Genomic DNA, 22,712 nt, shown 5'->3' on the forward strand with positions numbered 1-22,712 from the left:
CCTCTTTTGCTTCAGAATAAAGGGGACGAGTGATCAGACGGCAGTGGGACATATACTCCTTCTCGCTGGAAACATCCAGGGTCTGAAAATGCATGTGCCCCCGGGACAGGGCCATCCTGAGCCTGGGGCGTTCATCCGGGTGCCTGAGCCCAGCACCCCGTGCCATCAGCGCCCAGGAGGACTGTAGCAGGCCGCCGCCATATTGAAGCTTATGGGAACAAACTTCAGCGTGCGCCCAAGTCCCCTGCATCCCAGAATAATGACATTCTGAGTGGAAATAAATGAAGCCCCTACAGTGTGATTCTGTCAGCTTTTGAAAGTAAATAACTTTGCTAGTGACAAGAGCAAGACAATTTTTATTTTCCCTCCTCCTGTCACAGAGCATTAATTGAGCTGTGCAGCCACATTACATCCTGCACCAGCAGCAGGACTGACAGTTGACAGGAGGAGGAGGGAGAAGTCACCCAGAACAGGCAGGAGGGACCAAAGAGCCCAAGGGAGACGCCCAGACTCCACGTGTCTGTTGCCCTTGGTAGGCCATGGGTGCACCCATCATGTGGCTTGGGGAGAAATGGAAAATAAAAATGTATATTCAGCTTCGATAAACAGATGCTACTTTTCTTTAACACAATCATTCATTCACTCACTCATTTCTTTAACAAACATCTAGTGGCTTCTCCCTGTGTCCAGGCACTGTGCTATATTTCAAAATCGGTATCGTCCTTAATCTTACAAAGAACAGTATGAAATGGTTATTCCTAGCCTCGTTTTTCTGAAGAAGCAACTAAAGCCCCAAATCAAGTAAAGCAACTTGCCCTTTGCTCAATCCACGTGGATCAGCTAATTGAATAACACAGTTGGGATTAAGCCCTCAGCTCATGACTTCTATCCTATATACACTCCAGAGACGCCAATATTTAAACTATGCTTTGGCGGGAGCTGACACCACTTGGTTGTAAAAGGATGTAGGTTTCTCCTCTGAATTTTGCAAGACCCTTGAGATGGACAATTGGATATGTCCAAAAATAGGAAACATGGACCTTGCCGTTCATTCTGTTTATAGCTGCTGATATTGGTTGCTGTTAATGAAAGACTCCTCTTGCGGGGGGAGAGATCGCTCAGCTCTCGGCCCTTACCCTTGCACGAGAGCAGACTCACCCCGTGCCTGGATTCAGGCAGAGCAAGAGAGCCCAGCGACTGAAGGGAAGAGCAGGGATGTCTGCTGTTGTTTTTGATAAGGGGAATCTAGTCCTCGAGGTGAATCCTGGGCAAACATCAAACGCCAAAAAAGAAAAGGCTCATTAAGACTAAACCTTTTGTGCGTTTACTCATCAGTACTGGGAAATCTGAGGCACTTAAATCCTACAGCTGCCTGTACTTTGTTCCAGAGCTGCAAAGGGGGGGTGGGGGGAGTCCTTACATCCCTGGGAACACACACTAACCTGAACACTTTTCACTCTGGCTCCAATTCCTAATTTTGATTCTGTGTGTGTTTAAAAGCAACATAACGACCAGGATCAAAATAGGCTGAGGCTGCTCTCACCTAGAGCCTGGTGAAGAGTTAGAGACCACCACACCCCCTTCTCAACCCCATCACCTCAAAGGCCCCTGCACGCTGGCGATGTTAAACACGTGGTCATTCCCCTTTACCTTGTACCGTGACAGTTGCCCTGCCAGAGGGGAGCAGGCGACACAAAGCAGATAACTAGAGTCTTGCTTTTTTGCAAATGGGTCAGGGAAGGAATGAGCAATTCCAGACCAGACGTGACAGGGGATTCCTAGGGAATCCAATGGACCAAGCCAGTGTTTCCCCAAGTGCGGTCCTACACTGATAGTTCACAAGATGGCCCGTGGATGAGCCACTTCACGGCCCTGCCGTGAGGACAGAGGCCTTTGCTTACTAAGAAAATCTAAAGGCACAGATGGCCCCTAATAGTTCGATGAACACGGAATGGGTGAATGAACGTGTGAATGAATAAATATTTCAAAGGACATCGGAAAAAAATAATATCCCAGCTGTGATTCTATGCCATTTATTTATTCATCTATTTCTTCACTTTTAGTTTGGCCAGGTCTACTTTTAGGTTCCACATATAAGTTAATTTTAAAAATATTAAGTGGATAATATGACTTTGTTGATCTGTGGATGAGTGGATTGGTAAAAATTTGGAAGGGAACGCTTAAATGCCAGAAATCTGAGAAACCCTGGACTAGGTTTATTATTTTCAGTGTAAGAAGCCCACTGTTGTAAGCATCTCGATGAGGTTTTATCAATAGGCCTCTCAGTGTTCCATCAAAACCCTCTCTCCACCTCTGACCCACAAAGGTGTTTCCAAATGTTCCATGGGTTTCCCCACAACTCAGGAGTGGTTTCCTCTCATCTTGTCAGAAGGCATTCATATCCATCCTTTCTCCTTCCCACCCACCTCATTTCAATATGGCCCCAGAGGATAACAGAAAGCCTGCGCTCTATTCACAGAGGCTGACAAACCAGCACACGACCTGCTTGCACCATGAACTGCCTCCCTACACCTCTTGGCTCACACACCGTCTTTTGCTCCTGAGGCTTCTGCACCTGCCCTTCCCCATCCCTGGAACACCCTTTCAATTCACCACCCGCCTAACGCTCTCTTATCCTCCTCTCAGGAGAATCATCACCTCCTTCCAGAGACCCCTACTGGCCCACTCATCAGAAAAATGCAACAGCCAACACCACCCCCTGTGTTTTACCCATCACCTTGTTTGTTTCCTGCAGAGCACCCTCCACAGTCTGAAAATGCCCTCTTGGTTCACTTAACTTTTATATCATCTATTCTTCTTCCAGGGGAATGCCTGCTCCATGGTGGCAGGGACCTTTCCTAACTGATTTGCTGCAGTATTCTCAATGCCTGGCAAAAATGTTTTGCGTGGCCAAATGAAAGAATGAATAAAAGGACTGAATGTGTCATCATACATATCTGTGGAAAGCAGTGGCAATCACTGCCTCCCCTTGCTTATAAGGTTCTAGCAAGTCCAAACGTACACAGGCATTCATTCATCCTCCCTTTATTTTTGCAACGAACAACTACTATGTATTAGGCTTACTCTAGGCATTGCGGGTAGAGGGACAGAAATGGAGAAGTCTCTGCCATCATGCTGCTTACAGTCTAACAGGTCAGAGAAAGCATAGCAAAAATGCTCTCTAAGTGTCTGGTGCCAAACAAATACAAGAAATGTCAATTAATGAGAGAGGAATTAGAAGTGGGATCCTAAGCAATAGAAAGTAGCCATCTGCTTTTTCTCAGCCAGGACCAATGAATCAGGGCCACCATATATGCCAGGAAGATCAGAAATAGCAGTGAAACCCCTTTCCCCTCAAACCCTGCCAGGAACCAGAAAGTTCCACCCAGAGAAGTTCTTTCCTACCCCTATGCCAGGCCCAGGCATTGGATTTGGGGATCGTTCGGTCAGTCCCTTCTCTGAGTTTCTCGCCCGCAGGGGTGGCCTACAGGTCCGCTGCTCATTTCTCCAGCTTGCTTGCACTCAGCATGGTTGAAGGGCCAGGGCGGGGGTCCTCCTGAGCTATTGTGCCTGCGAGCTGACCCTGTCTGACACAGCCTCTCTCAATGGGGCCAGCGCATCAGCAGACAGCCACAGGCCAGTGCTCAGCCGGGCAAAGTTCTCGCGGGGAGCTCCCGGAAATCGGAAACTTTATTGATGAATGGAACTTTCTTTGCTTTCCTTAATTGAATTAAACAGCACACTGGGACACCTCTCCTCGTCCATTAAAAAGGTCTCTGCAGATGGGGCAATTACGCCCACGCTTTGTCAGCTCTGCCTCATTCACGGGATGACATCTCCGGTGCATCACCCAGCCCCCTTAGGCACCGACGCACCAACCTGATTTTGTTTACAATGCTGCAATTTCTTTCTCTTCCAGAAGACTATTATTTGCCTGACAAACTACACTGTTTTTACCCGGCCACTATGAATAAACAAGCATTATGTTTCCTCTTGGGGCAGACGGTCTGGTTAAATGAATCAGAAAACCCTAAAAAAGATTGTCTACCCTCAGTCCATCAGCTACCGGACAATTACTCAAGGGCCAGCTGTAGGGAAAACAGATGGCGCGTGAGCGCTAATAGCTCGGGCTTCCTCCACTCGGGCAAAGGCAGAAAAGCAGCGTTTGTACGGTCTCACGCGGAAAGCGCCGCGAAATGGCAGGCAGAGCTGCCGAATGGCGCAGGACTCGGGTCTGCGGGCTAGCAGATGCTTACAGTTTCCACTAGCGAATGTCGGATTAAATAATCTTAAGGCAGAGGCGACCCAAGTAACCCTGGGGCCAACACCGCCCCTCCCCGCCCCTGGCGCCCGTAGTTTCCCCGAAATGGGAGAAGCACAGGAGGAAAGCCAGCCAGCCCACCTGAGATGCAGGCCTTGCCAGGCTAATGAGAGCCCCCACAGGTCAGGCCTTCTCCCCTTTGTGGGAAAAATCAGGGCAATCAGGAGGATTGGTTACCTTACCAAATTATGACATAGGATCTCTCCGGAAAGAGACATAAGGACCTGTGTTCTACCAGTCACCCAGGCCTAGAAGTGTGCTCATTCTGGCCACTTAAATTCCTTAAACAATTCAGACATGAAGATAATCTATCCTAATTCTTTTCTGCGTTATTGACACTATTGACTGGCCCCAATCCACAGCACAATCTAATAAATCAACAAGGGATTAAGCCAAGAAGAAAGAAGGTGATAAAATGCCATTTGGCCCTCTATAAATCATCAGACAGAGCAGCGCAAGGTAAGTAACTGGAATGATAATTGAACTTTTCCACACAGCCATAATTGTTATGGCCCACCTAACGCTTCCCAAATTGATAACCGTGGCTGGTGCAAGGGGGTCGTCCCCCCTCCTCCAGCCTTACTCCCAGAGCCCACCTTCCCTGTGATTCTGCTCTGAGAACCACTTTCTAATTAAAGACAGAAAGGGTTGATATGCAGGTTTCAGTTCAATTGCTTTCGATCTGAAGATGTCCACAGTGAGCAATGGCTTCATTTACCAGGAATTACCCTTTGTACAAACCACTTCACTATTTAAAACAAACCACATGGATCATCATTAAGTGGGAAAAATTACCAATCTTCGGATATTGACAGTGGCATAACCCACTTTAAAGGCCCTTTTTCCCCCCCTTTTAATGTGGATTTTAAGCATTTGACTTGTTTTTAAATTTAGGTTGATAAAAAAGGTTCTGAGTGAATAAGATTTGACAGATGAGAAGCTTTCTTTGAACAGGACTGGGAGACACTGACGGTGGTGTAGAAATAGGGAAAACTAAGTTAATATGTTACTTATCCTCTTTCAGGGAGTTAGAACTCAGTGTGAATCACAGCTCTGGAGGAGATCTGACATGCACCGTGCGTCAGAAAACAAACCTCGTCCGCTCTGTCCATAGCCTTGCCATACCCTACCATGTGATGGACGCTCTTTGGTGTGGCTCCCTGTGACTTAGGATGGGAAAGCATCTCTAGAATTCTGTGGGGTGTGTGTGTGTGTGTGTGTGTGTGTGTGTGTGTGTGTGGTTGTTTTCTGTTTCTCTGTGAAAAACAAAACACATTCTTTTTTGACCTAGCTTGTAGAAACCCCCCATATGGGAATCTGTATTCAGAATTTCCCCTCAAAGCAAGGGTGTTTAAATGGGTACCCGCTTTGGAACTCTGGGAAGATTCCGAAGTAGGAATATGTGGGCTTGCAGTTCTTCTCACATGGGAGAAGATTTGCCATCAAAGGAGACACCCAATAAACCACTGCAGTGTATCAAGAACGGAGGCTGAAGCAGGGACTTTCCCTGGACGGCAAGATTGAAGCCAGATGCTCCAGAGCTTACCTGTCCCTTCCACCTGAGAATGGTCTACAAGCACGAGATAGATGCTATACACTAGGGTAGACGGGTGTGTAGATACACATGTGTACCTCTGTACCCATGTATGTACGCACATGACGGCATCGTTGGATTTGGTATCTACCCCATCCTGCAATTCCAAACTGTAGTACCATCTCTGATGTTAAGAGACAGGAGAAAGATTTAAAAAAAAAGAAAGAAATCTTAACTGTAGGGAAATATCTATCTAAAGCAGAGTTACTGGGGAATATAAATAAATGAAACGGAATCAGTCAAAGAATTTAAACACCGCAGTTGCCTCTTCCTTGGTCTGAATAAATAAGTTCTTTGTGGCAAAAGGGTTATGTCATTCTCACTTGGTCATTCATAGTAGACTCAGGTGTTGGGGTATCCCAACTGATTTTTGTTTTTATGAACTGTCTCAGGAACAAATCCGGGAGAGTGTAGGAAGAAAGGCTGGATGTCATGGCTGAGTCAAAGAAAGCAAATGATGAAGGGGTTTTCCTTAGATATTGGATGAGAAATAAGTGCTGTATGAACTTCATTCCGGGAGAATACATTTCAGTGAAGACTCGGTGGCTCCTGATCAGAGTGTGTGCATTTATAAAACAGAATGATAAAGCCTCCAAAATAAGATCGTTGGGCTTTAATTATTTCCTTATGTAATTGGGGATCTGAAATGACGAAGACTCCAGAGAAAGAGGTTTACTTCTAAATAATAATAAAATAAAGTGTTTCTAATGAAGATGTTATTTATCAGAGATGTTGCCTGATTCATCCATTTGATCAGCATACTCTGAGAGTACACATTAGCCCTCCAATCATCAAAATTAAATAGAGATACAATCTCTCTTTAGAGATAGCTGTAGATGAACAGCAGATAGGAAATACAGTGGCGATGTATGGATAGAAGACATATCAGTAAGTGGTCTGTGGAGACTGAAGTGAACTATTTCACACCCTTCATCAGCCAGTTGTCCGGACTGCTACATAAAAGCAATGACAGGGGACTTCTACACAAACATGGCAGCACCGGGTAGTAGAGATGACCTGAAGGTATGGCTCTCCCACCCTGACCGTGAGCCTTAGGCAGGGTGGGAGGTGTGGCTGGAAAACCAATTTTCAGAGAGGCAAAAATAATTGTCTGCCTATACTATACTTTAGGCATTTAGTGAAACTCAGAAAAAATACATACGTGCACACACACACACGCACGCACGCACACCGCATTCTGATGCTGTGTCACAGCATCCTCTTATCAACACTTTCACTGAAAGCCTTACAAGCCCTTTCTGGAGGGGGGTGCATCCCAAAGCACATTTCAAAACCCACCTCCATCTATCTTCATATGGAACCACGATGCTGCTTCAGTCACTTCTAAATATTTGTTATGGCTGCCAACATTCCCTTTGAGCCTCCCCTTGCCAGGGCAGGAGTGTTCTCCCTCCTAGAAGAGACTGCCTGGCGGATGCTGAGGACGCCTCCATTTATCCCATGGACTTGTCCTTTTCATGGCAAGAATAACCTCTCACTCAAACTCATTGCCTTCTATCCTAAGTTGTGCCTAAATGAGCAAGCCAATTTAACAATCTAGAAGGATGAAACATCAATTTATTAAAAAGAATAATGCACAAAGAAACAGTGAGAACACCGAATACCTATAGCACTGTACTTGTTAAGTAATGCTGTTCAAATTAATTAATAAATAACATGAAAGAAGTGAATAGAGGAGGCAAAAGATCAACTCATATTAATAATTTGATTAAATTCAACTGAGGCTTAGCCTCTGTAGAAATGCTCATTACGATACTCTTCTGGTGGGTAACTGGTGTAAAACACACACACACACACACACACACACACACACACACACACACAGAGGCATTCACAGCAAAGGTACAGAGATGGTAGAAGCAGATGAATCATATAATATGTTACCAACAGGCTCTTGGGAGATGTTTTCTGGCACAATTTATTTAATGAGAAATGGAATAAAACAATATTTAAAAGGATAAGCCAATTTGTTCCTAAGATATTAAAACAACAAAAAGAAAAGGCTGTTCTCAAAAAGACTTCCAACAGAAAATATGCCTTAGAAACATTTTCTGGAGGCAACCAACTTGATAATAAATTACCCAAATGTTCAAAACAGAATTTTGACATTTTATGATACATATATTCCTACAACACAGATTGAAATTGAGGGTCTTTGGAGAAGGAGGCCCCTCTGAACACTTGTAAAGGAAGTTTTGTCAGCTACAACCACACACAGTTAAAAATGGTACTCCTGAAAGGAGTCAATCGAAAAACAGATAAAATGACTACAACCACTGTTAACTCTTCATAGAGCAAGACGGTGATCCTAGGAAGGGAACAGGATTCTACCTGCGTGACAAAATCTTTCTAACGCTGCCAGTTCACAGGGACAGCCTCTGCCCAGAGACAGAGAGCTGGGCTTCTCCCCCCACCAGGCGATGTGGAGCTGTTTCCCAAGCCCAGCAACCAACTTACGCAGCAGCCCTACTAGTAAAGAGGGAGAGACAGAGAGGGTCCGAGGGAAACACCCAGAGAAAGACCGAGAGAAACACAATGAAAGGTTCTGATATGTACACAGAATGGAAAATAAAACAAACACAGAATCCCTTAACAAGACCATTAAGGGGGAGTGGAGGAGGGGAGAAAAAAAAAAAAAAAAACCTTTACACATGCCAACAAAGACAGCATCCTAAACCACTGCCTTCATCACAGCATGGCCAGTGAGTTTGGAGGCAGATTCCAGGGCTGACACGCTCCAGAAACCCAAAGGCTCAGATCCCAAGCGGACTGAATAAAGCACAACCCAGACAAACTTGAGAAAACAAAAATACTGAGCACACAAACATATATACATGTCTTTTCACTCCCTATTAAAACGGCTAAATTAAAACTCCAGGCATGCGAGTGCCTCCACAAAGATCCAAACTCTTAGCATCAAAGGGGTCTCAGACTCAGGTCCTCACCGGATGCAGACACATGAGAGATCCAAGTAAAGAAAATGCAGTTTGCAATTTTAAACTCCCGGCACCCAGACTCAGAATCAGGCATTCAAAGTATTCAGAGAGGTGCAAAAACAGCGGGGCATGGGGCGTCTGGGCTCCGCAGAGAACTAGGGGCCCGGATCCACCCCTCCCGTCCGAAAGCACAAGCCCCCTCCCCAACCCCCTCCAGGGTCCAAAGCGCAGCCCAGCGATGCGGGTACCCAGTCCGCCGAGCCTGAGCCCCGGAGGCAGTCACCGAGGGAAGAGCGCGCCTTACCTGCTGTAAGTACATAAAAGTCAAGGCACACGAGAGCTGGGGACACATGCCCACGTTGGGGAGCGCCACGCAGGTGGCCCCCGTCAGAGGATGCTGCATCGTGTCTCTCTGGCGCCCGCCGAGCACGAGTGGGGACGCTCGCATGCAATCACGCCGCTCTTTGCCTGGTCGCTACAATGTTTTGATTTTTTTTTTTCCTTTTTAATTTTGCTGATTATCTAAGTCAAAACCCGGTGGCCGTCCCTCCTCTTCTCTCTCTCTCTTTCTCTCTCTCCCTCCCCCCGCCGCACCCGCGCGCGCCAATCCCTCCTCGCTGGCTTCCTTCCCTTCGGGTTTGCTAGATCGTGGCGTTCATCTGCCTCCAACTAAGACACTCGAGAGGGCCAGGAAACTATTTTGTTGCCTTCGGGGTTGTACCCTTTTCCCGGTTTGTTGGGCCTGCTTTCTGATGCCCCGCAAAGTGGACGGTGCCCCCACCCCACGCCCCCCCACCCCGTGAAGAGGACAAGAACAGGCAAAGGCAACTTGTGGGGAAGGGGGAGGGGGTGGATGCTCTCCTGTAGATGCTGGGGTGGGGGTGGGGGTGGGGGGAGAAAGCTAAGGGCGAGAGAGAGGGAGGGGAGAAAGGAGAGAGAGAGAGAGAGAGAGATTTTGACTCACACTGAGGCTCACTCCGTTGGTGCTGATGCTGCGTGCCTCCTCATTTGTCAAATGGGTCCAGGGGCAGGGTTGTTTTTTTTTTTTTTTTTTCCCCTCCCCTCTGCCTTTTTTTTTTCCTCTAAAACGACTCACCAAAATTCAAATTGTGTCTGCTAAAAATCTCCGCGGGGCGGGTGAGGAAGCGAGAGAGCGCCCCACATCGCCAGCATCCGGGCAAGGGGGACAATTAATGCGATTGCCCAGCTGGGACCCAGACTCTTAGATTTTGGTGGCGGTTTGTTTGCCCGACTCGTTGGCGAATAAACACAGAAATGGGATTCCCCCTCGAAAGAGTGCTGAGACGACGCCAGGGGCTGGGGGCACGGGCAGCTGAGGGCTGCAGCGCCTGAGGCAGGGTGGATTCTGGGGGCCCCCACCCCCGGCAGAATGGCGAGGCAGCGATGCGCCCCCACGCTTTGGGGCGCAGCTTTCGCTCTGCGCCCTGCCTTGGCTGTGCGGACAGCGGCTAGCGGTCGAACCAGCCTGAGCCGCTGAATGGGGAAACCGCCCTGGCTGGCATGGAAGTCAAGCCTGTTGGACTAACACGCCAGTCCCGGGTGAATGCAAGGGGGCTTCTCCAGCCCAGAATCCCTGCTCTTCTCAAATTATAAATGCACAGGGTGGGGAAGTCCGTGTCTGATAAGCCATTACTCTGTGGGCTGCAGCAGGCAAATTACAATGGTTTATTTATTTTATTTTTTTCTTGCCTGGCCAGCCCTCCTTGGCCAAATTAGCATTCTGCTCTTGCAGAGGGGTCTCCCCCTTCCCTTTATTTTATGAAGTAATAATTATTCATTAGTAGATTTCGTTAGTCTTTATGCAATAAAATAGGATGTGATCTGCAAATCAAAAGAAAATATTAAGACTCTAACGCATCGTTGGTCCCCACAGGAAAAAAAAAAAGCACATTCTTGGCAGCAGTAAAATCATGATCAGGAATAGTAGCCATATTTTTTGAAATAGATTTTGACCCAGTGATTGGATTTTCTTTTTATTTTTCAGAGCAAGAGGCTGTCTGAACATCATCTTTTTTGATTCTTGGGTTCCCTGCAAGAAACCTGGCTGGGGGCTTGCCACTGGCCTGCAGGATAGAGCACACCCTCAAAGGCATGAGAGCACCCCAGGAAGGAGCACCTCAGGCAGGACCAGGGGATGGCCTCAGGGGGACATCCTCGCTGACCCCTCCATGGGGCTCATGGAGCCACTCTCAGCCAAAGGACAGCTTCTGAACTGAGCCATCAGTTTGAAAGGCACAACTCACTTTGCAGGCTAATCAAAATGCTTTCTGAAGAAAAGGAAATTAATTATTCCACAGCTCCATTTTTTGTTGTTCTGTTTTGAAACGCCATCGAAAACTCTAAAGTCTTTGCTATGCCAACACTAGGCCCCGACCAGCCTTTTTCCTTCTATTCACTTGGCAAAACCAGTCCCTCTAGCACCCCGGGACTCACACAGTCCATCAATTTAGAGGGGGCAATGCAGTCCCTCTAGCACCCCGGGACTCACACAGTCCATCAATTTAGAGGGGGCAATGCTAGCATGTTTCACCTGAAGCAGGAGTTGCTATGGGGGTTAGGGGGCTTCCGGCTGGTATTTTATGCTGCTAGGTTGGGGGGCAGTGTTTAGTTTGAAAAATGCTTGCTATATGTTGTCTAACAAATCACATTCACTGGACAAGGTCTGATTCACAAATAAACTGGTTCACTCTTGTCTTTCTTTTCTTACTTTCTGCCTGTCTTTTATTTATTTTTTATTTTGCAATTCACAAAATCAAAGAGAAAGCCACTCCACAAAGCATACATGGAATAAAAGGTCAGAGATTCTGCCTTTTCACTCCCCACTCTCTCCTTCCCATGCTTTCCAGTTTGTTCTACTGACAGGGGTTTACCCTGCTTTCCTGCATTTTTTTTCTTGCTGGCATTGGAAAAGCTTGCAAATGCCCCAAGAAGAGGACAGAATTTTCCCTTGAGCTCATTTTCATAAGAAACACGATAAATAATACATGGCACTTTAATAAGACCTTATCTGAATGGTTTAATGAAAAACAAATACATTATGTAAAGAACCAATAACTGTTCTCGGCTGCACGGAGCCAACACTGGTTTTCCGGTCCGTTTTCTCTCCAAAGTTGAAAACCCTCAGTGGTGACTGGATTCCTACAGACCCATTTTGCAATAATGGCTCAGACTTCTCCTTAAACCTAGGTCTTCCCAGTCAGGCACACCGGAAGTCTGCAGAATGAATCAATGGAATCCAGACCTTCTAAATTCACCTCAAAATGATACGGAGCCATTCTCTGGACAACCGAGTCTGAACGTCCCTGCACGAGTGCGTGCAAACACCGCAGCACACAGAGACAAGCACACCCCTGCACACCCCCAACATGGCAACTGCACAAAGAAGCAGGCAGGGAAGATTCTACAGCTAATATCAGTGCATGTTAATCAGGAACAGAGTATCCGATGACCCTAAATCAAAAGGTAATGCCGTATCTGCACACACTGCTCACTTGATGACAAAATTCTGCCAGCCTTCCAAGCAGCATCTGGGGATGCTGAATTTGAATTCCATCTCAACGGAGACTGGGAAAGAGCCACATCAATGCCACTAGCCCCAAATGATTCTTCCACATCAATAAATGGGAGAAGTGTGGAAAGAAAATACTCTTCCGTCTCTACAAAGAATCCCTGGGCACTCAGTATCACTTGGGTGTAGATAGTGTGTGCATACTCAAGGGCCACCCTCCTGCCTTTCAGCTACAAGGACCCTTAACTGAATGGTCACACGTCCCCTGTAGGAAGCAGAGTGCTGGAAAACCAGCAATGAACAATGCCATCTTCAAATAAAAGTTCCTTAGGCAGAAGGCAGCTGCTCAGGTTTTAATTTGACCCACACAACAGTGTTTGTAACTTTTTCCTTCCCTCAAATCTGCCAGCTATTTAAAAAGAATAAAAGAAATCACTTTGGTTTTTACTCTCTTTCATAAATCCTTATTGTCACTTCCTAAGGCTGTCAAAAGAGCAGGCATTTCACGAAAGTGGGATCTTCTATGTGGGTTTTCATGCCCCAGAACAAGAAAAATTCCGGTTAGACAGAAAGCGGGACTTCTTGATCTTAAATGTAATTATCTGTGCTGGGGTTAGCTCCCTGACGATGTCCAGGAGTCGCTCAGAAGTATTTTATTCTCGCTCCCACATTTTGATAGGGGCAGCTCCCTAGTCCAATCTTCAGTAAGGTGAGAATTAAAGTATCTGCAGAAAACCTTATCTCTGTCACAAGCACTTTGAGTCACCTACTTGTTCAAATACTTGGAGGACATTTAGTGTTGACTGCATTCCAGGCCGTGTTCTAGCCAGTTTTTTCATCTGTAAAATGGGGCTAATAATAGCTCCCTCACAGAATTGCAGCGAGGCTCAGAGTTCTTTTCCTCCCTAATTCATGGACCATCACAATAAAAATTTAACAACAGTGGAGAGAGTGCCTGAAATTAACAACTTAAAAACTGTTTGCCAAGTTAGGACACACACACACACACACACACACACACACACACACACACACACACACACCATCTGTCATCATCATCATTTTATAAAGGAAAGGGCATTTTATACCAAAAAGTAAGGAGGATATAATCTCAAAATAAAGGACAGCCCTTCAAATTGATTAAATTTAGGTCTATTAAAATTTTCACTAAATTGCCCTTAATTTTCTCATTTAGCTGCAGTCTGTTGAAAATGTCATTACGGAATCAGATGAATCCGCGGATCAGCATTTGGGAACCACCGAGATAATGAATGTAAAGGGCTTCTTAGCACGGGCGCTGGCACACCAAGAATCAACAATGCATGTTCACCGATGTGGGGACGCTTGCAACCGACAGACAGTTACACTCATTAGGCCTGGATAACTACCCTCCTCACCCCGGACAGACTCACTGCAGCAAAACAAACCAAACATCTCGCTCAATTCTTCGTGCCCGGAGCCCCAGAGTCGCATGCCTTTCACAAGGGGGGGAAGTGCTTAATAAAAGTCAGACGGGGTGAATTTGTGGAATCACCAGATTCCTCAATGACATAGTGGTTGCGGCCCTGTTCGTTCAAGGCCACCTGAAATATGAGAGCTGTGATGAAGTATTTGGGAACGCTTTCTGGCTCATATGAGGGCATGCAGCATACTGTGAAGTGGGGGGTACGTCTTTTGGAGTCTCACTGCTTGGGTGTCCTGGCGCTGTCTTATGCTTCTATGGCTGCTATTAAATATCTGCAGAGTTATAAGCTCTCAAAATCTTCGTTTCATTCTAAAAGGGAATGATAATAATTGTGGCTTCCTAATTAAGTTGTTAAAAGATAAAATAATGTAATACACATGAGTTCTGAGATCGGTGCCTATCACCTAGCAACGACTCAGTACATACTAGCAACCATTATTATGGATTACTTTTAGTCTAAATCCCTGACTAGGTGAAGACATAGACATTCCTCTTTTTTTTTGCTAAAAATTGCACAAACAAGACCAACAAAGTCAATCTATTTATGAAACAACTAACTCCAAATGCAATTTTTTCTTTCTGAGAATTCTTTCAAATGATACGGCATTTGTATGAAAATGTGTAGATATCAACTTTCTGCCCTGGTCCTCTGAGTACAACAATTTATTTAACCTTGCCAATGTATCAGATGAACACAAACTTTGATACTAGTCCTTGTCAACTAAATTCTTCACCAGCCATATCTCATAAAATTTCAGGTCAAGTCTTTTGCTACTTTTTGGGGACTGACTAGGGTAACACATGCAAAGAGACTGCTTCTGGCCAATGTGGTTACCATATTGTTTTTTGAATTTCCCCAAAAGCTGTAAAGTGGGTTTTCATTGCCCCAGTTGACGTAAGACGGAACTGAGACTGCAAGAGTATACACTTGGACCTGCTAATAAGGGAGGGGGGCAGTGTTTACAATCAGGGTTGTTGAACAAAAAAGCCAGGAAATATTCTTTCCATCATCATGCTGTCCCATAGTAGTAGAGACACTTCTTCCAAATCATCGTTGTCATCACCAACATTTTATTTATCATTGTTTGCAATATCTAAACCTAACAAGCCCTACTCTGGAGCATTATTCTATGTCTGTATAGCTATGAGATTTCCTCTTTCAGGAATCTCTCAGTCCCCCTGGCCACCAAACTTCAGAGTATGAAATTTCCCTAGCTTTCTGGTCCCTACTTGATTACAGGAGGAGTAAGTCCCACCTCACTCACAAACTAGCTTAAGCTCTTCTAAATAAAGAAGTAAATAAATAAATAAATATTAAATAAATAAATAAATAAAATTAGTAAAAAGATACATTTTTTTAAAAAGCAGCAGAAAACACTTTCATTTGCCAACACCTTCCTATTACCGCCTCTGACAAAAGTTGCAAGTTATACAATGTTCTAGCAGAGCAGCCAACTGGTACTCCTCAAGAGAGACCCAAGACACACCAGACAGAACCCCAAATTTAAAAATACCAGATCAAGCAAATAACCTAAGTTCCCATAGGAGCCTTCCTGAAATAATAGGTTCCAGGAGGTGATGCTAAGGGAGAGTGCAGTGTTTGGCACTTGAGAGGGTGGGAGTCTGTTTCCAGTGCATAGGACAGAATGTAAGAGCGTGGGACAAGGGACAGTAGGCGGCAGAGACAAAAACAGCTAAGTGGTGATTTCTCCTAATGAACAAGTGGGTGGGAAGGTCTACTTTGGGAAGCCTCCACACCCCACCCACTCTCTGTGTTGTGACTTTCTGGATGGAACTCGAGCAAATCTGAAGGCAAACAAAGCCTGCAAAAGATTCTATTTTTCCTTTGTAATAAGCGTGGCTACAAGGTTCTTTGACCCCATAAATGCTCAAAATATTTATCTTTATGCAATATGAGTCACCTTAAGAATCTCCTATTAGAAGTGACTTTACCTCTAACATCTCAAGTTCTGGAATAATCCCTTTTGACCTTAACCTACCCAAGGTCCTGTCTTGGCACACAGGCAAGAGCAACCACAGAGATCCTCAGTCCCTGGCGTTATCAGTACACCTTCAAAGGCTGCTAATTGTTGGTGCTGAACTAGGAAGGATGTCAGGACTCAGAACAAAACTGGGTCAGTCTGAAAGAATCAGAAGGATACATAGCAAATGGATCAGATACTCAGCAGAAAAACCTTCCTGGTTCTCAAGATCTCATCTCACCAAACACACAATCTCTGGAATCCCAAGTCTTGGTCCCCAAAGCACAGTTCCCATTTATGGCACCTCACACTCTTACAACCTCATCTGACCTGCTAGCTCAGGGTTTTCTATGCCCTGTCTCTGGATTCCATCACAAGAACCCACACATAAAGAAGCTCAGCCCCTTGTCATATTCTGCAACACATCCACTCAAAAAAGGCATGTTGGAGTTTAGTAGACAGAAGACTGTGGAAGTGTAAGGAAAACTGAATAGGAGAAGAGATTCTCATCTTAGAAACACAATTCTAGAAGGATTGGTGTGTATCATATCCTTGCAAATGTCATTTAGCTATCCTACCACATTGACTTCGAGTCAACTCTCCTGGTTCTAGACTTTCTCTGCCATACTCCTTTTTCCTCTTCCTCTGCCCAGAGAGGACCAGAGAGCAAATTCTCATTCCCACCTCTTTGTCCCACATTTTTCTGCTCCTTGAAAGCTTGTCATCAGCTGCCCCTGTGCCCTTCAGCAGAGTCCCTTCTAACCCATGTTTGTATCAAGCCATTTTCAGAGGATTTCCTGTGTCCACTGTTAAAAGAAAAGCATTTCTTTCACCTGGTTTCAGATAGAATAATTCAACACTCTTTGTGCACAGTGGTACGTGTATGAGAAAAACTGTATATTTCCCTGGCTAGACCTTCTTACGTGCTTCCGTGGCAGAATTCTTATGTGTTCCATAAACACAAGATCTTGTCTGGTGTGCTTTGTTAGGTCTCTTAACTTGCGTACCCTTTATTGTCATCACCTTGCATGACCCACATCACGTCATGGCTATGCTACTTTTTGCACACCCGTGAAGGATTTGTAGCAATCAGACTCCATGGAATCCTCTTCACCTCCACCCTGACCTCTCCTCACAGGCTACTCCTCAGGAATGATCATGTCCCTCAAACAGCCTCCTGCATGTGTCAGTACAAAGATCCTATCCTCGCTGCTGTCTTAACATCCCTCCTAGACAAAACATGTGCACATGCTTCTCTTCCTCTGTGGACTTGCTTGCCTGTTAATGCAAGCACCTCCTTTCCATTTAGTTAACCTTGAAACATCAACATTTGCCCTTCACACCTCCCTTTGTTGCTCTGAATAGTCAATTGATTCCCAAATCACATCATTTTTTAACTCCCTGAGCTCCAACTATGAAGCCTCTCTTGATTTTCCATTGCTCCTGTCCCAGTGTCCCATTATTCTCTTTAGCCTAGATTCAAAAAAAAAAAAAGCAGTGCTTCCCTAATTGGTTCCTTTGCTCCTGGTCTCAGTTCCTCCCGACTCACACTCCACATTGACTCCACAGGAAAATTTTAAATAGACAAAACCAAACACATCACTTCTGCTCAAAAGACATCACTGACCCCTCCCATTGCTGAGGTCATGATATTAAATGCTTTAACCTGGTACTGCACCTCCTATCTTGCTACATAACTAGCACTTTCTTTCATGTACCTCCCTTTTTCCAGATTCTGGTCACCTCATACCTAGTCTTGTAATTGCTTATGCCCAGTGCATATTAATACATCTACAAATACATGTTCTTTGGCTTGACTGCTTTAATGATATGAGTGTACAAATCCAAGAATACCCAGTGCGTAATTAAATAATCCCAGAATGAGACATACATCTTTGTACGTTTTGCAGTGTTGAGATGTAGATGAGGATGTCAGCACCTAGGTGTGTTTCCCTTTATTCTTCACAGGGGCAGTGCTGGGTACATACTGATAGCACTATGTTACCCAGGAGGATATTGGAACTCAGAAGGGATATGTAAGCTCTCTGCATATAAATGGGTCAGCCAGTGTTGACAGTGAGTTCCTTGTCTATTTACTACTTCCTGCCAACATGCAGTGACATGCACTTACTCCATGAGAACTTTGCACAGTGACATGCACTTGCTCCATGAGAACTTTATTTTTCCTCCCCAACGTTGCATCCACATCACTTGAGAACACCACCTGGCTTAGTGCAGTGGATGCTTCTTGAATATTGGTCGAATACATGAGAACATTTAGAAATGGCAATACAAGTCTCTTCTACTTTCACGCTCCTGAGATCCATTTCATTCTCATTGGCTCATTCATTCATTTACTCACTCATCACCTACGTCTTGAATGTATGTGTTGTACCCAGCATGGTGCTGACCCAGGAGATACACTGATCAACAAAGCAGGATATAAAATTCATATCCTAGATTAACCTGGTAGTTTCAGGTCACCTGGTTTAGAAAATTACCTTTTGCAACTCTGTATCAATGTGTGAAGCAGCACTTTCTCAATATTATGCAACAAATGAAAATACTGAAGTGAATTGGATTATGAGGCTAGTTGAAAACCATATCAGTATCTATACTCCCAATTCTAAATATTGGTGTTCATCAAAATGGCCTCATTTTTCTCAATGATTGGCTTTATACTAAATGTTTCACATTTGCATTTATAAAATTCATCTCTACTCTGCCCCTTTCATCTATATTTTAAGTGGGGTTTCAAGTAAATTTCTTTGTATAAGGTTTACTACTGTTATAAATATGCTTATATGTTTGAAAACCACTGGTTGCCTTGTGACACTGTGAGGCTTAGATCATAGTTTTTCCTTCTCACAGGAAAAATAAAATGAATTAAAAGGGCATGTTCTGGGGTCACAGAGTTTAATCTAACCATATACTGCTCTTTTTTCAATAGTAAAGTGGATATAGTAAGGACTGGGAGGCAGATTGCCCAGTTTCTAATCTTGGATCTGTTTTGTACCAGCTGGCTGACTTTTGGCAAGTTACTTAAACTTCCTGGGTCATGGGGTCCTTATTTATAAATGGAAAAAGCATTTTTTCATAATTGGATAACATTGGATGATATATATAAAATGTTTAGTACAACCCCTGACATCTAATAAATGCACTGTGCATTTTAGCTTCATAGCTGCATGATGATGATGATGGTGGTGGTGGTGGTGGTGGTGGTGGTAGTAATGATGGAGATGGTGATGATGGAAGTGGTTGTGGTGATGATGATGGTGATGATGATGGTGATGATGATGAAGTGGTGGTGGTGATGACGATGGTGGTTGTGTTGATGATGGTGGTGGTGATAATGACAGTGACAGTAGATGTGGTGGTGATCATGATGATGATGATGGTGGTGGTGATGATGGAAGTGGTGGTGGTGATGATGATGGTGTTGATGATGGTGGAAATGGTGGTGGTGATGATGATAGTGATGATGATGATGGTGGAAGTAGTGGTGGTGATGGTGATGATGATGGACGTGTGTTGGTGCTAATGATAGTGATATGGTTGTTGTTTGGGATCACAAGGCTAAGGCAATACAAACTGGCCTCTGTGGGAAAGACAGCTCCATTCTCTCTAGTTGGAAAGAAACAGAGCCATTCTTTTTTTTTTTCTCTTATAGGACAGCCCATTGCTAGTTCGCTATCCTGCCATTATCTCTTAACTCTGGTGTTTCCAGCTAAAGAAGCAATTGGAATCACTGTTACCACCTTGCCTCTCCCTGCTTTCCCCCCTTATAAGTGGGCCACAGACATCTCTAAGGAGCCTCTCTTGTACAGCAAGGAGGAGCTGACACCACTATTCTTCTGGGTAACTCTGGGGGATGTTAATATTTTATGACCTCTTTAGTGAAAACACCAAACTCCAGGGTGCTGATACTTCCTCTAATATCGCTTAGATTCTCAGCAGGCTTCCACCCTCCCTCTCTCCAACCCCCGCCTCTCACCAGCCAAGCCATTCCAACATTTTTTTTTCCCTCAGAGCCATTGTTCTATCAAGATCCACATAATTCCAAGAAATGTCATAAAAAATAATAGCAAAGCTAAGAATCATTGAGCATTTACTGTGTGCTAGGTGCTATGCCAAGTATTTTACATTCATTTTCACAATTCATCTACTCAGAAACCCAATAAGAAGGTAATATGACCCCTTCCATTTTAGAGATGAGAAAACTGAGGGTAGGAGAAGATAGGTGACATTTAAATCCATACACTCAAGCCCTAACTCAAGTCAGTGTGATTTCCTTGCCTCTAACACCTTCTACTTTATTGCATAATGCACTTCTAAAAGTGGGTTTTAAAGTAGAATGTTTGGAAGTTGAACAATCAATATAAGAGTTTTCTGAGAGTTGGTTCTTTCTCCAAAAATTAAACTGGATTACAAAATTGCAAACAATGGTTCTGGTAGATGCTGCCTCTCCCAGACCCCTGAGGGCATCTTAAACCACCAGGGTTCTCCAGTTGCCATGGAAACCTGGGCCAGGGTAGAAAAAGCTCAGGCCTTGACCCAATGCCTGAAGGAGGACAAGGTGACTATCTTTCCCCTTTCCTTCCACAGGGCATGTGTAAAATGGATCTCAGGAAGCAAAAATGCCGAGATATAATTTTGAGTTTTGGTCAAACAACCATAACAACTAGTTTATTGCTCGCTTCTTTGGGACTACATCAACCGATTTTGAAAATACAATTAGGGAACAATGGCTTACAAAGCAGAGAAATGCGTATAAAATGGGGGGGGGGGGTGGCGTGGAGTAAGATATAAGCCCAAGTTTATATGGTATAACCCATGTATGTTAGGTCAATCTATATCTATAATTTATACTCTCCACTTCTAAGTTTGTCACCTTCTAATCTAAAGCTATGTCCACATAGATACTTCTAAAGCTTCAAGGAAACACCCAAATGTTAATAGTAGTGTTGAGACTACTGGTGACTTTTATTATTTTTTATGGCTAATTGCATTAACCAAGTTTTCTGTAATGTACATGGGGTACTTCCACAATAAGGAATAAGCTTTCTCCTCCTCCTCCTTCTTCTTGTTTTTTTTTTAAAGTGTCCCAAGGTACAGAGTGAAAACACCTCCTCTAGATCACAGGCTAGGTCAGAGCCTCACCATGGTGAGAATGGGGGTACAGTAACCAGGAATGAGCTTTGACCTCCTTACCATCCCAGCCCTTTAGAGATAATGTGATGGTGATTCTAGAAAGAAGCAGAGAGCGACCCCGCATAGCTCCTGAGCCTTGCCGCCCTCCATGTTAGCCTAATTATAGTCACCAAAGAAGTTTCTTTCTCGTCTCTCCAGGTCCTGTGTGACAGCTCATCATTCCAGTGGCATTTTTGTCGGGAAAACCTCATTTCTATTTTTATTATGAGGACTGCTTGTCTTTACTAGCTCTTTGTACATAGATCAAGACATTATGAAGACCTGCACTTTCCTCAGGCAAATGAGAATTACTAATTTTCTCTCTCTATTAAGTACTGTGCTATCTCCATCAGCTTCACCAATATTTATTTCACATGTACACCATGAGAATCCAGGGACAAGGTTAACCTGTTCAGTGCTACACATCTTCACACTCCAAAGACTGCTATCCTTCATGGACTGTGCTCATTTTCAACAGAGAAAGTAGCCAAGTAGCTTCACTATGAACCTGTGCAGACAGGATCTTGTTTGATGTATGATGTCCAAATTCTCATCCTGCCACTTTTGAGCATTATCATGAAATGGGCTTTTCTTTAAGGGAATGAAGTGAAGCCAGAACTTAGACTCCTGAAATTCTGTAAAGCCACCTGAAAATTGTGACAATCAAGGTAGAAAGGCATGGAAGTTGGGGCATGTTACCCTTAGCCAAAGTCATATCTCATAACGGTGATGGTGATAAACATTTACCTAATAGCAGAGGTTTCTTCAAGCTGAGCATTCTAAAAATGATTTACATACATTTTACTTAATCCCCATGTCAAAATCTGTATTCATGCATTCACTCATTCATTCCTTGTTTAATTGATATATATATATATTAACAGAGTGGTGAATTAGGTTCTAAGGTCGTGCAATGCTCCCAATATCCAGTGATTAGACACACAAACAAGCAAACAGACAAACAAAACTCAGGTTATTTAAGATGGAACTTAAAGTCTACTGGTAGAGACAGATTTTAAAAATCAATCAGTTTCTTATAAAACTAACATCCCAACAATTTTACTCTTGGGCACTGATCCCAAAGAAATGGAAACTCAGGTTCACACCAATAACTGTACGTGCAGTTTTATTTATAACAGCTAAAAACAGGAATCAGTCCAGATGTCCTTCAACAGAGGTAAACAGTTAAATAAACTGTGGTACATCCATACTGTGAAATATTACTCAGCAATTAAAAGGAAGTACTGATACACAATAGCTTAGATGAACCTCCAGGGAATAATGCTCAGTAAAAAACGTCAACCCCAAAAGGTTATACACAATATGATTCCAATTTTGAAGTATCTCAATTTTAAGATTAGTGCTTTCCAGGTGTCAGGAACTGGAGGAGGTGGGCATGGTTATAAAAGGACTGGGGAAGAATCCTTTGGAGATGGGACTATCCTGGATCTTGACTGTGGTGGAGGATGTACAAATCTACACATGCGACAGAAATGCATGGAACTAAATACACCTCCCCCCCCAAAACACACACACACATACACACACACACACCACATTAATGCAAGTATAACTAGGCAAATCTGAATAAGATCAGGGGATTATATCGATGTCAATACTCTGGTTGTGATACTGTATTATAATTTTGCCAAATGTTACCACTGGGGAAAA

General features: G+C 44.1%; 1 protein-coding gene across 28 annotated transcripts in view; it reads right to left on the reverse strand.

Annotated features, from left to right (window-relative positions):
* RBFOX1 (RNA binding fox-1 homolog 1) overlaps window positions 1-22,712 on the reverse strand; it is a 1,991,091-nt gene that overhangs the window by 346,324 nt on the left and 1,622,055 nt on the right. The window contains exons 1-2 of one of the 28 annotated variants that reach the window (XM_036092298.2): window positions 9,837-10,217; window positions 9,177-9,347 (exon numbers count right to left, since the gene is read on the reverse strand). The exons of 22 other annotated variants lie outside the window; for them this stretch is intronic. In XM_036092298.2, the coding sequence (XP_035948191.1) occupies window positions 9,177-9,320 (144 nt within the window). In that variant the 5' untranslated portion in view covers window positions 9,321-9,347; window positions 9,837-10,217. Of the gene's footprint in view, window positions 1-9,176; window positions 9,655-9,836; window positions 10,218-22,712 lie in introns of those variants that run through there. 5 more of the 28 variants (XM_078074861.1, XM_078074852.1, XM_078074853.1 and 2 more) reach the window with 5 other exon arrangements.

This window comes from Halichoerus grypus, chromosome 6 (genome assembly GCF_964656455.1).
Source record: "Halichoerus grypus chromosome 6, mHalGry1.hap1.1, whole genome shotgun sequence".
In the NCBI taxonomy this organism is placed as follows: domain Eukaryota; kingdom Metazoa; phylum Chordata; class Mammalia; order Carnivora; family Phocidae; genus Halichoerus; species Halichoerus grypus.